The 14,861-nt window shown below is 40.6% G+C and overlaps 1 protein-coding gene across 15 annotated transcripts in view; it reads right to left on the reverse strand.

The window, feature by feature from the left end:
* Nucleotides 1-3,695: 3,695 nt before the first annotated feature.
* The window catches only part of LOC122759364 (calcium/calmodulin-dependent protein kinase type II subunit gamma-like), a 35,895-nt gene continuing 24,729 nt past the window's right edge, over nt 3,696-14,861 (reverse strand). For 4 of the 15 annotated variants that reach the window (XM_044014184.1, XM_044014180.1, XM_044014181.1 and 1 more), the window contains 8 exons: nt 14,096-14,140; nt 13,908-13,962; nt 13,611-13,691; nt 10,076-10,210; nt 9,169-9,244; nt 8,950-9,044; nt 7,922-8,158; nt 3,696-6,430 (listed from right to left, as the gene is read on the reverse strand). In XM_044014184.1, the coding sequence (XP_043870119.1) occupies nt 7,926-8,158; nt 8,950-9,044; nt 9,169-9,244; nt 10,076-10,210; nt 13,611-13,691; nt 13,908-13,962; nt 14,096-14,140 (720 nt within the window). In that variant the 3' untranslated portion in view covers nt 3,696-6,430; nt 7,922-7,925. The remainder of the gene's footprint in view (nt 6,431-7,921; nt 8,159-8,949; nt 9,045-9,168; nt 9,245-10,075; nt 10,211-13,610; nt 13,692-13,907; nt 13,963-14,095; nt 14,141-14,861) is intronic. The other 11 variants (XM_044014189.1, XM_044014190.1, XM_044014187.1 and 8 more) reach the window with 5 other exon arrangements.

The following is a 14,861-nucleotide window of genomic DNA, read 5'->3' on the forward strand; positions in this document are numbered from 1 at the left end:
CTGCTGTCTCCTTGTTGTCTCAGTACCTCTATTTACTTAGAATGAAGTATTTTTAAGCAATAATGGAAAAGGGTCAGATGCATTTCATATTTGGTTTGGATGGGTCTGGACGGACTCATCATTGATTTAAACTGTGGACAACAGTCAAGAAAAATGAATTATAACATTATATTTGGCTTATTATTTCTTTCCTCAGCTTCTTGAAGGTACAATTGAGCAGCATTTATTGTTGAAGTTGCATAAACACTGCAGCTGAATCATCTCACCCTTCTCTTCCAAGTGTCTTGGACACCACCGTGTAGTGTCTCTCGTTTTTAAGATATTTCGTTTTCCCATTTTGGACTCCTGTGAAAACATAGTGGTCCAAAAATGGTGGCCTCTGTAGAAAGCTCATTCTAGGGTAAAAGAAAAGCACAATTTCATTCAATCAGGTGATTTAACACATTAAAATCATTGCCACTGTGAACAAACACATTCCCCTTATGAAATATATGCTTTTGAATTGTTTGCATTGATGAAAAACTCAGAGTACACGCTGGAATCAGACCCATAATAACATCAATGACTAAAACAAAGCACTCTGACTCAGATGAATGGGTCATTAAAAGGGTTAAAGTCGCATCAGGATGAAACTGGACCCACGGCATAGCAACATAAACGGTGGCAGGACACAAGAGCCAAAGCCACAATTTCAGAAGTTAATGGCAATTGTCGACTAAAAATAAACCTAACTAGATTTGAACGAGGATAATCATGTGTCATGCCATTCATTTTACAGAACAGAGAACCTGTTTGGGCTGTATTCACACCCTCACCAATCACGTACCATTTGATGATAGGTTCTGAGTCTGTGTGGACGTCTTAACCTGCAGTCGAGCGTGTCGCAGCATTAGTGGAAGGGAAACACAATGTTGGTTTGAGAAATGGATAAATAAAAAGAAGAAAGGAAGAAACGTCGTGGTTTTATGTAACGTTTGCTGGCATGGCAGCAGTGAGAACAACAGTGTCAGTGCCTGGAAGTCTTCACTGAGTCGTCCACTTACTCTATGCGTGCACTATCTATCATATGTTTCAACAGAAGAACCAAAATAACACACACAAGAAGCAGAGGCTCTGCTCATTTTTATGGAATGCAACGAGGTGAGTCATTTCTGAGTAAAACTAAACGCACTCCGCAACAACAGAGAAATGAGTTCTTGTTCTCAAGAAGATCTGGGCAGAACATTTCATACTTTACGAGAATGTAAATGAATGATGTCATTTCCGCATTAACCACGCCCACTTCACATTTCTGGCCAATCACACAACAGATGTTGGACGCCGCACAAGAAACAAGTCCTGCCCAGATGATTTGTCAACAAGTGGCAAGGCCGTAGGCCTGAGAAGACTCTCAAACGTGACCTTTAACCTCCTCCTGTGGACACTTTAATACTGTAGGTCCAAATAAACAAGTCTCATATACTTTCAAGCATAAAAAGAATGGAGATAACGTGGTGAAGCATGCTGAGCGTATGGTGTCGAGGACACTACGGAGGACGGCGCCCAGGTGTCCACTGCTCTCGCGAATGTTAATTGTGAGACACTAATCAGAGCTCCTTTTGTCTGATGAAGTGGAAGCCGAGGACAGTTAAGGAGAGAGTACGGGGAGTCATCACAGCCAGAGCAGAGCTCACATTTACCACGAGAACCTGAGGATTCTACTGCAGTGGACTGTGAACACTGCAGGGGTGTGGTTGAAATATGGAAAAGCAATTATAACCGGTGTTACTCTGTGTTTATGGACAGATACACACATTTGTCCTAACTGCTTCATTTTGGCACGGCAGCAACAGGTGGAGACTGACAATAACGGACCACAAAAACGATATATACGTTAGGTCTAGAGAATAACTGGCCAGATTTTGGGCATCGCCTTGGGTGTCTTCAGATTTGAGGCTGATTTGAACAGAGTATCTGGCTAAATACAGACATGATTTAATGGCATTGGACGAAACGAAGATGTGATGGGGAAAGAGGTGGGGTTCACTGATTTGTTGCAAAGGAGGAAAAGTTTGAACGAGTTTGAAGAGGAGGAAATTATAATCGAGAGAGAGAGATCCATCATTTCTCAAATATAAGTATATAAGTATGTGATTGATAATCAGGGCTGATGTTGGAGATCGCCATCATCCAAACGTCTCAGAAAATGAGAGTAGATTGGTACATTTGCCATTTTACATTAGATGTTTCAACTGTCTTCTGTTTTCAATAATACTGGCATGTTGGATCGTGGACGATCACATCGCCACACCGTGCTGCTTCACAGAAGCTTTTGTTAAAGGTGTAAAGTGTAACATTTAAGTGGAGTTGTATTCATTAGGTAGAAATTGAAGATAAAATAATTTGGAACATCATGTTCCTCCAGGAGCCTGCAATGGACAAACTCAATCTTTTTGAGTTTTAATGCTAAAAGAAGGCTACATACGTACATTATGCTGGCCAATGCGATGCATTTTGATAAAACTGCAGCTTAGCATTTACTGTTGATTGAGATCTTTAAGTGTTTTAGTCAAACAGTTTCCCTATAATTTAGAATAATATTAAATAGGTCAGTCTTACCCAACGCACAGCTCTCCGTGTTCTATTGTTTCCTGTTGCAGCATCTGCAGCCAAAAGGTTCACACAATAAATAATGGCTTGGTTTGTGAAACCTTTTCATCTGTAGATGATTGATCCTGTTATGGATGATTTTATCAAAAACACTTGTGTAAGATTCAGAAAACAAACATAGAAAAAATAAGAAAAAAAAGTGACATTATCCTTTAGGGCCTCAAAGTCAAAACAGTCATTTAGATCGTAGAGTCTTGCCCGGGGTCAGCTTCTCCTCCTGACGTGACATGAAGGAATCAGAGGTCAGGGAGCAAGAAACCTTCCCTCAAGAATGTCTCCCCTTCTTGTCTTTGAGAAAGTAAACGAGAGTCAAAGTTAACCGACTGCCGCGCTCTCGTCATTAATCACACAGAAAGCAGAGGAACCAGGGGAGCTGTCCTACATCCCAGAGACACACACACAGAATCCTTAAAATAACTGGGACCATCATAAATAACACCACAGAACATTTTAAATAAGGCTGTAGCATGACTTAACACTCCACTCTGTTCTGAAAAGCTAAAATAAGAACATTGGAAGAGAGTAAAAAATGCAACGCATGAGCGTATAATGGCATTGTGGTGTCATGGTTATGTCAGGATCCAGTTTTTTTATTTATTTATTTATTAATGGGGGCCATTTTCTTAAAGTGTATTCCTTTAACAGTGCCAAATGTCGTCTCATATAGAATATTTTATCCTTTCCTATAATTGAACAAAAGACTATAAGGGCAGATATTTAGCATGACTAATCAATGTTCCACTCTTACACAATGTGCTGTGTCTCGCATATCTCTATTTGCTCCAAATTCGGTGATTTCAGGGCGAGATACTGCTGATGAAAACTCACAACAACAGTCCGAGACTGTGAAAAACGTATAACAAGGAGACGGTATGTAGCAACAGAGGTCCAGAGATCATGGTGTTAAAAGGCACCGAGGATGGAACACAAACGTTGTTTGGTCAGTGGGTATCTGCCTGGAATGGACACCATTTTAATTGTGCCATTGGTCTGAGAAGCCATATGACGACAGTCCGTAAAGAACAAAGGAGGCAGGAGAAACAAACCAGTGCTGAAATAGTATTTTTATTAAATACTTTCAAGATCCAAGTTTCGAAGAATAACAAAGCTATGATGAAGACCAACTAACACTCAGACAAACACTTGATAGTCGTCAATTCATGGTTGTATTTCATTGTACATCATGATCATGCAAAAAAACTCCAGCATCCATGTAAAGGCTGGGGGAGAAAGCGCAGCCCAATAGTATATCATTACAACGCAGGGAAAACGCTAACATCAAGGGCCTCATACCAAGCTATGGCTCCTTAATCATTTTTTTTTGTTTTTTTTCCATTTATTCATTTTTTAAATTTTGCTTTTTTTTATTTGTTTTTATTTTTTTCCCGTAATGTTTTTCATGTCACCTATTCAACATTCTGGATGGAGGAAATTCTTAGTTCAAAAGATGCAAATATCATATATTAACACTAGGCTCCATCCTTACTCGGGTAGGTACATGGTAGAAATGCGTAACTGAAACATGCATATAACTAGGTCTCCCGCTCTGGTTCAACAGTGTGGGTCGCAAAAAACCTGCACACCCACATCATCAACTCACACACTCTCTCTCCGGCTTCCAAAACTCTCAACTGAGCAGGCACCACTTAAAACCACGGAGGGTAGATTACATTAATAAATAATTTAGTCCTGACCAATCCATGATCATTCAATCTGTGAATTTGTGTTGTCCCTCTTTTCCCTTTAGTTTTTTTTTTGTTGTTCTCTCACGTGCGAGGGAGAGTGCAGAACTCCAGCTTGGCAGATCGGCAAATTACCAAACGACAAGTTACAGCAACAGCGACAGTCAAAGACAACAAGAACTCATTTAAAAAAAAATTATAATAACAAAAATAATAATAATAATAATAATAATAATAACAACGAAGAATCAAAAACCAGTAACAGGACCAGAGAATCAACAGAGAAAGGAACAAGTGAACATCTCAATAGCGGGGACTTGGGTGAACACCGGTGGGGGAGTTAGATACAAGTGTCGCTGATGGATGGAGACAATAAAGCAGCAGAGCAAGGGGCGGTGCCCTGGTCACACAGTAGTGGTGCAGATATGTTACAAAGCTGAGACACACCACCAGGCGTGTGTGTGTGTGTGTGTGTGTGAGAGAGAGAGAGAGAGAATATGATATGAAGAAATGGCTCACAGCATTGTGGGATCTGGAGTTAAGAAAACCATAACAAAGTTGTTTTTTTTCATATTTAAAAACAGATTTGTTGGGCACAGGCGTCAAAGTAAATTCATGCCATTATTTTTTCTTCCTCTTGCAGCCAACAAGTGTGTGTTCTAAGCAACAACAGCCAATTATTGAAGTTTTTTTTTAAGGTGAAATTTATTTTTAAGCAAATCAAAATTGGACTAAAACGTGTTGCAGCCTAAGCTCGCCGAGGGACCACAGAGGTTAAAGTGTGGCTCCTCTAACCCAGATGCACAGGATGAGTGTCTCTTAGATACATGTACATATATTACACTTTTCTACATATTTCTATACATTCACTGCATTTACACAGTGATTATTAACAAACCAGGCCCTTGCAAGGAACAAAGAAAAAGGAGCAGAAAGGGAAGGTTAAAAGAGGGAATGGTTAAAGAGAGAGGAGAGGGAAAGAGAGCAGGATGTGGTGAATGAGGGAGAGGCAGTGAGCAAATATGCAAAACATGCATGCCTTTGCCGACACACACACACACACTCACTCTCTCCCTCTAATGCATACGGACACAACAGAACACACAGGTTAACATTAAACTTGCACAATAAAATCCCTCTTTTTTTAAAAAACAGCTGCTTTAAAAAAAAAAAGGAGCCTCAAACGTAGGATCTGTCAGACAACGAAAAAACAAACGAACACGAAACGAACAAACAAAAAAACAGGAAAGGCTCCGGTTCATCACAGGAACAGAAAAGACGCTACGAACGGGACGCTAAAAACACAACGAAACACGCAACGTCAAAATCAGACGCCCCCTCCCACGACAACACGATTGATTTTCTGTTCAGTCGGAAAAAACAAGCACACAAACAAAAACACATAAAAAGCCTAAAGTTCTACACTTTGGTGGTTCATGTTTTTTTGATATCAAGATTCTCTCGTCATCAAGTTCTCTGACTGAGCCGACTCCATTTGTTTTTCCCTCTTTACTTCAGTTGGGGGAAAGCCTCCCTACATCTTTACATCAACGTCCAGGTAAACAAGCACAACACTTTCTACCCAGTAATCCCTAGAATGCCAAAAATGTGTCCAAAATCTCAGCTAACATCACATGCCTCCCTGTTTCCTCCCTTATTAGATAGTGACTATAAATGCTTGGTTGGGTTCTGGTGGTTTCTGGTACATTTAGTCATAATTTACACAGTATATTCATAACTCATACTCATAAACTGTCACAAGTTCAACTGTAAATCCTCTCCTCCCCCAGGACGTCTCATCTCGCACGGGCAGAAAAAAGATGGCTGCCAGGGGAGGGATAGAGGGCAAAGATGCGCCCTCCAATCAGGCGCCAGATGCATGCATCATCCCATGGGGGCGGTGTCTTGTCTTCAGCCGACAACCCCAGCAGGTCAAAGGAGGGACAGGATTGGTTGGTATCGTGGAGAGGGATGCGATCTCGCCCGGCCGGGCTCCTGGCACTAGCCAATCCACGCTGAGGACGTGCCTCTTAAACACGCTCGCTGAAAAAAACTGCCCCCCAAAACATACACTCCAGTAGACTGGAGGCTCAGGACCACTGCGTGTGGGGGTCAGGTGGGGGGTGCAAGAGGAAACCATTAGTCTTTTTTTCTTTTTAGCAAAGACAATTCAGTATTTAGCTACTGCAACTGTTTGATATTAACCAGGTAGAATTTAAAGGATGATTCAGTTTCATTCTTAGGACAGAGAACTAGGGCCAAGCAACAAAGAAAAACAACAAATCTTTAGAGAATAAAGTCGTAATATTCCGAGAAGAAAGTCGCAATATTATGAGAATAATGTTGTAATATTACGAGAAGAAAGTCGTAATATTACGAGAATAAAGTCGTAATATTACGAGAATAAAGTCGTAATATTACGAGAAAAATGTCGTAATATTACGAGAATAAAGTCGTAATATTACGAGAATAAAGTCGCAATATTCAGAGAATAAAATTGTAATATTACGAGAAGAAAGTCGCAATATTATGAGAATAACATTGTAATATTAAGAGAATAAAGGCGCAATATAACGAGAATAAAGTCGTAATATTACGAGAATAAAATTGTAATATTACGAAAAGAAAGTCGCAATATTCCAAGAATAAAGTCGTAACATTACGAGAAGAGAGTTGCAATATTCCAAGAATAAAGTTGTAATATTCCAAGAATAAAGTGGTAATATTCAAAGAATAAACTCGTAATATTACGAGAAAAAGTAATAATATTACGAGAAAAAAGTCGTAATATTATAATATCCACAAAAGAGATGATTTCCTCCAAGTCCGTGTGACTCTTTCTTCAAAACAAACTCAGTTTCTTGCACAGTGTTTTTAAAGTCCTGATGCTAACGATAATGTGGTGCTGACGTGACAAAAAGATTAATTATGTCCTTATTTGTGAAGCCCAAACCAAAATATAACTTCACAAAATGCTCTGTGTTTCACATCTCAACTTTGCTTGATTTATAACGACTTTATTCTCATAACATTAAATATTTTTTTCATTTCAGTTTGGCCCCAATACTCGTACATATATATATATACACGTCGTATATTCTGACTTGGACCTTAGTTGATTTGTTCTGTCGTCATCTAATTACATTTCACTGAACATCCTGATGCCTGGAAGTGTCCATGAAGGTTATAACAGGATGCAATCAAAACCTCAAACCTCAACTATTATTTTTTCTTAAACTGAAATCACAGTTAATTAACAACTCATCCATGTTTAAGTTCTCATACATAGAATATAGAGTAGTTGATGATTTGATGGTGATGTCTGGTAATGCTCCATTACAAAACTTAAAGCTATTACACTTAATCTTGACTCAAAATAATTACATTGCAACATCTGTCAGAAACATCAAGATTATATTAATTGTTCAGCCCTACTGTTAAAAGTCTATTCTGCATCAATCATATGTCCAGTAAACAAGAGGGGAAATTAGATCTCGAGATGCCATTTTGAACAGGTTAAGCTCTCATATCGTTCAGCTGTGTTAAAAATAGACGTTATTAGTAGACAGACGTGCGCGTGAGCTGAATACCTGATCACTGGAGTGGTGCAGCAGGCGCTCCTGAGCAGTGGAAGTGAACATTGAGCCACTTGCCATCGCGGCGATGCCACACCCTGGTCTCCTCTGATTGGCTGGAGCGAGGGTGGCCCGTGGTGTCCACAAACTGCGTGAGTCTGATGTAGGCGATGCACGCCGCATCCTCACCGATCAGGTGTACGTGTGGGTTGAGAAGGGTGGTGTGCACCGGCTTGTTGTTCTTGCTCAGCACTGGATAAAATACACGGAGACGGTAACAACATGTTTAACACTGTAAGATACACAAGGATCTAATTGTTTGTGATTTCTCTTCTTTAACCGTCCTTGATGTTCATCATCAAAACAGAGTCACTTCTAAACTTATCCATGGATACCAATAAAAGAAATACAGTTACGTAGAGCTAACGATTATTTTCATAATCGATTAATCGTTTGGTCCATAAAGCATCAGAAAACCTTTAAAAATGTTTATCTGTGTTTTGTCAAACCTGGAAATGACGAGGTTCTCAACCAAACAATTTGAATGATTTCTTTGTTATCCAGAGCAAACTGATTAATCGATTATCAAAATAGCAGATAATGGTAATAGATTGATTTAGTAACAGATTAATTGTTTCAGCTCTACAGTTATGAGATGATTTTGACATTCAAGACACTGGACTGACAGAAAGACAACAAGTGAGGAAAGAAAACTGCTACACATCATTTATAAGCTACCAACATTTGTAATGCACATTCATTTATGGTGTAAAAAAGAGCCCGACTGAGATGATTTATCAACTGAAAAGATAAATTCTTAAAACAAATCATCAAATATTGAATCAACAATCGAAATAATACGACTTATCAGGAGATGACACATTATCCTAGAGAAAATACTGATCACTAAATCCCCTTGTGTTATATGCAGCAGCGCTAGCGAGTAGTAATTACAAATTACAAACACTATAATATATAGAAAATATAGTTTTTTTTGTTGTTGCCCAAAAATGATGCCGTTTCGTGAACAGGCGAAGACTCACAATTTTCAAAGTAGAACTTGTGAAAGTCCATGCCCTCCACCAGGTTCCCCAGGGCCTCGGGTTCAAAAGAAGTGAGACCAGGGTCACAAATCCTCCTGAGGAAGAAAAGAAGGTGGGTGAGGAAGACGAGAGGAGAGGGACAGGAGAAGAAAGACCAGGGAGTCATTAGAAAGCAATTAGACATTAAATAAATCATTAAGAACAAGCAGGTGGACTCACGTGTAGGCATCGAAGTCTCCATTGTTGATTGCCTCAATCAGCTGCTCTGTTATCTTGATGATCTCCTGTTTACGAGCTACAGAGAGAACACACAGATAGATGGTGAATGGTGGGGAGCCATGCAGAAGGTGAGACAACAGGTAACTATGTGCTGTTTGTTTTTTTCCTTGATGACATTTTCCCTCACTGCTTCAGCCCCTGCCTTCCCCTCAGGCTCTCTCTTCCTCCTCTGCAGCTACAGCTCGATGCTCCTCTTTAACCTCATCAGTCAAAGCCACAACAGCTCGCTCTATGTGCCTCGACCTCTTCCGTCGCTACGCTTTCTCGAGTCCTGAACGGCTCAGAAACTGACCCAACACTACACTCTGCTGTGTGAACACACACTTCCTGGAAAACAAAAACAGAAACTGATGGTACGCACCCGCCACTGAGTCTCTCACAAGATCCCATTACGAGCTTTATTCGGAGATTTCAACAATGTTTCCTGTCTTGACATCCTGGTACCGTGTGAATGAAGGTTTATCCATTAATGATAATGTATCTAGTTTCATGACATGAGACCACCAGATGTGACTGAAAGCCCATTCCTCTCTTGCTGCTGGTGTAAATTAAGTGTTTCAAGAGCTAAACATGTGTCAACTCAACTGTGTAACACAACACCATTTCATTTTCAGAGGAAACCCAGAACATGAGTAAAGCAAGTGAAAATGTCTCAGTTTCTTTCCTCTTACTCTCATCAGTCATCAGCTGACTAAATGACTTGTTTTAAGGTGGATGTCATCGACTGCCTGCTCTCTCCATTTCTGAGAAAAACAGCCAGTTCAGAAATGTGAGTTTCGGGCGAGCAGGTACAGCGAGTAGAGGGAAGGGGGAAAGCCGAGCTCAGTGAGACCAGATGTGCTCTTACTCTGCTTAGTGTTGCTTTTAGCAGTGTTGCTCCCTAGTGGAGCAGCAGGCAAGGAGGACTGCGAGAGATCAGACTCGGGGCAGGAGCTGTTGCCTGTGCTGTTCCATGCCATGCGCTTTACATCATGCGGTGGAACTGAAACACACAACGTATGGTCAACAAACAGAAACGACATGGACGGATGAATGGAAGAGTGAGTGGTGGGTGGCGTGAAAAGAGGTTGCATATGTGATCCCTCCCCCACACAAACATGCACACACACACACACACACACACACACACACACACACCTCATGCAATAAAGAACAGGCAAGAGAATGCGCTGGTTAGTCGTCAGTGAAATGAGTCAAAAACAAACACTCCCGAGTTAGACATGCAGATGGGTAACATGGGGACAGCTAGCAGCTGGAAGCAAGGTCAGTGTAGCTCTGACTGTGATGCTGTGTGATGTGAAAGTCATTTAACTGCCTGTTCTGCTCACATCTTCATCTCTACTCCTAATGCTCCAATACATTAACAAAGCCTCGTGACAAAACAGCAGCACATGACAAGACAAAGAGAGGATCGAAGCCATTGTTTGTTATTGGCTCGCGTTATGCTTTAGAAGGAACTTGGCATGTTTGTCAAGGAAGGAAGGAAGGAAGGAAGAAAGGAGGGCGGGAGTGAAGAAAAGTGCACAGGAAAGGAAGGGGGGGAGGTCAAGGTGTCCTTCAGTGCAGGTGCGCCTGATGAGCACAGCACGACAAGGACAAGAGGTCAAAAGATTAGAGTGTAGAGGTAGGAATATTTGTGAAAGGTGACGTCGGGGTGAGAGCAGCAGAGGACAGTGTCGATCAGAGAAATGGCGAATAAAAGAGAAGGCAAGGATTAAAGAACGTGACGGAGAATAAAGTGGCGTAGAGGAGAATGAAGAACATGTGAGGACACAGAGACACGTGATGCTCTATGGTGTGCATGGTCCCTGTAAGACTGGGAGGCTGGTTTTAGGACAAACAGCTGTAGGGTACTCAAGGCTCCCTCCAGCTGGAACTGTTACATTAGGAGGACGAGGGGACAGATGCTGTGATCACCAAGAAACCCACACACACACACACACTCACACATACACACGCACACACACACAGTTGCATTAAATTTCAGGGTTCCCACAGTGTCCCTGATGAAAAATTTCATGGGATTTTTTATGACTTTCCAGAATTAGTTCCTCAATCTGCCGGGGAGAAAAAAATTTGACCCTTTTTTTTTTCTTTAAGCTTGTGCTGAGCTCAGGGAGGTGAGGCAGTTAAGGTGTAGTCTTACTCTGCTTAAGCGAGCACAAGATGTACAGTATAATGGACACACACAGCAGGGAATAACTGTGCAATTAGTGTATGAAACAAGCCGTAAAACGCATTCTTGTAATGCATCTGCACTAAAAGAATATTCTGGTTTATTACAACCAGTAAGACTAGTTATGGGCCATTAAGTATGATTGCTGGTTTTTCCTTACAAAGGCCATGTGGGATACAAGCTTTTATTTTGGAAATGTTACAAACTGTATCTGACAGTGCTGATGTCTTTAGAAGAGAGTGACATCACACTCCTGTGTATTGTTATGAGCACCTGTGTTTCCATAGCCAGTCTGCCTGTAAGCTACTTTCAACACTCCCCTGTCATATATGTGATTCACCTGTTAATTCTTAAGTTTTCTAAAAGCTTTGAGTTCAAAGCCAATGTGCCAAACCAATGTGTATATGCCGTTAATGAGAGTAGAGCTAAAACAATTAATCTATTACTAAATTAATCAACAACTATTTTGATAATCGATCAATTGGTTTGAAGATTTCTGATTGTTTAAGCTTCTTAAATGTGAGTATTCTCTTCATTTCTTCATTTCAGAAATTATTAGATGTGAATCATTTTGGTTTGTGGACAAAACAAGACATTTGGGAACATCATCATTTCCAGGTTTGACGAACACCGATCGACATTTTTTTAAGGTTTTCTGATATTTTATGGACCAAGCGATTAATCGAGAAAATAATCGATTATGAAAATAATCGTTAGTTGCAGCTCTAATTGAGAGGTCACAACGAGTTCTGCAAAACTAAAGACAACTCTGAATGTACTTCTAAAAAGAGCATGCACTTTGGATAAAATGCTTCAGACAAGTAGAGAAATAAAAGCAGGGTTAATATTGGTCTGAAGGGCTCCAAGACCACCTGAAGCAAAGCCCTTCTCTTCATGAACTCGCTTCATTCATTACATTACATGTCTGTTTTCATCAGTGGCTAGCTAGAATATGCATATAACTTACTGGCATTAGTAGACACAATCACTTGTTTTGGTCCGGCATGCATGCTAAACTGCAATGACTGAACTGGTGGCGCTCAAGCAATAAAGCCCAACAAGCACTGTGACAGTCAGATTACACTTTAGCTAACTCTTCCTTGGTTGGGTTCAGGTTGAGGCTCAGACAAAAATACTAGACGCATGCAGGGTTCAGTCAATATTCTTTTGAGAGTGCCGAGCCGGACTCTGCCCAGAATCCCCTATCATAACTTTGATTAATATGACAGGAAAAGGGCTGAAGCAGAGAGACAGTCTGACTGACAGCCACACAGAGACCGAGAGACTGACTGAGTTTAACAAATATTTGCGTGCTGCTATTAATTTTAGCATTTGCTCTTTCCTCTGTGCACAGAACAAGTGGCTTACGAGGTAATTGTGCAACTGCGACAATAGATGCACCTTATTTACAATGGGTGTCGTTTTTCTTTTAATCTAAACTGAATATAGTTTGCACACCGTCTTTGTTGAAGTGAACGTGGTCACACTGACAGGGTTAGAAATAATGACATGTGCATGATTCACCACGTTTAATAAGCATAGACACACGTTTCAGAGGAAGGTGTGGTAAACACACTTCACTTGAATTATTTCCTTTTTGTTTCTTTAGTCAAAATCATTTTGATGTTTGAATCGACCCTCATAAAAAATGATTTGGTGTTATTTTGCAAACGTAACTAAGAGATTCCAAACGGGTGATGGGCTGTTCTGTTTTCTGTGTGTATAGTAAGAACTACACCAACTGGTCACAAGGTTTCTCAGTAATCTTAACTTCTCATACCTCTACAAAATGGAGACATTTCTATCTACAACTATGGTCAGATATGGTAGGTTTCTCTTTAAGGTTTCATGAGCAAATAAATAAAAAAACCATGTTTAATACATGTCCGAAAACCCACCGTGATCCCAGTTTTTAATTGGTGATTGTCACTATTACCATAGGAAAACCAGTTGTAATAAACCAGAATTAATATTATTGGGAATTTATTGGATTACTCTAAATGATCAATAGTAAAATCAACAATAAGCCAAACCTAGTGGGAACCCTCAAAAAGCTTGGTGAATTAGAGTGAGGGAGCTCAAAGATGTAAGACGTCATTGCCAGTACAAAAAGCCAGGAGGGAGTGGGGGGGTGGGTGGGTAGTGGGGGGGTTAGATCCTTGCCAGGGGCAACCAAACAGCTTGTGGTTGCCATGGGTAAACTTACTGGCAGGTGAGCTTTGAGGTGAGGGTAGAAGTGGGGGCATCTCCTCTGTGGCGCTGCTCTGACTCAGCGCCGAACTGTCCGCTAGAACACACACACAAAACGCAGCCAGACACACAGTAAATACATACATACACATACCACGGGCACACAGTCAGACAGTGTCAGACCGTGAGACACACGCATTGTATCTCAGCACTCCCGCCTCACACTACAGTCCAATACACACACTTCAGTTGGTGGGAGACAGAAAGAGAGAGCGGATAAGAACAGGAAAAGGCAAATAACACACTTTAGTACCTTTCCTACCTTTCATTTCCTCCTCGTCGTTGGTGGCGTTGCTTTCTGTCGATCCCTGGAGCATGGAGAGACGAAACGCACAGATAGTTAAAAAACCAAACCTGGATCAAGTCTGACAGGACTGAGAATTAAACAGCTGGGCGAGGCTCTCGTACAAACATGTCATACAAACAAAGCACATTTCTCACCTTCACGCCATCGGGAGGATTGTGCACAACTGTGCTCTGCGACTCCTGCAATACAGAACACAAAAGTGGGTCCAACGCATCCAGAACCAGTGCCTCTTCAACCTGATCCCCTTTCTATTTGCGTACATTACCTAATAATTAAACCCAATGGTTTTTGTTTTCCTGCTAAAGGGGACCAAAAAAACAACTCATTTTTAGATTTAAGAAAATTATTATAATTATTTGATTATCAAAATTGTTGCAGACTAATTTTCTGTTTCACTGCAATCTTACTACCATTTTCACAATTCCTGAAGCTTAATTAATGAAACTAAAATACAATTTAGCTCCTACAGATAATAACTGTCTGGGGCTGGAACTTATTTATGTTGTTTAAATCATTGTGTGTTTTAAGTGAACAAAATCTAAATTCACATTCCAGGTTCCCATACAGCAATGTGATGGATGTCTCTATACATCTTGTTGTTTCCAAATAAAATAACACTCTGGTACTGAGCCATACCTATAGGGGATTAACTTTGGGGAATGGAAGCCCAGGTTGAGAAGCACAACTCGACGATCAAACCATATCACTACATGTTGGCATATTTAATACATGCTAATAAAGCATCTAATAACCACAACATGCTGCCATGGGATGTGAGAATCACAATAAAACTCAAGCAGTAAGACAAGGATATGTCAGTATGGTTGTTGATGATGGCATTTAAGATGATGGATGTTAGAGTGAGTCAAATGGCTGAGTTGACTAAAACAAATGGATGAC

The sequence above is a fragment of the Solea senegalensis genome, linkage group LG18 (genome assembly GCF_019176455.1).
Source record: "Solea senegalensis isolate Sse05_10M linkage group LG18, IFAPA_SoseM_1, whole genome shotgun sequence".
Taxonomy (NCBI): Eukaryota; Metazoa; Chordata; class Actinopteri; order Pleuronectiformes; family Soleidae; genus Solea; species Solea senegalensis.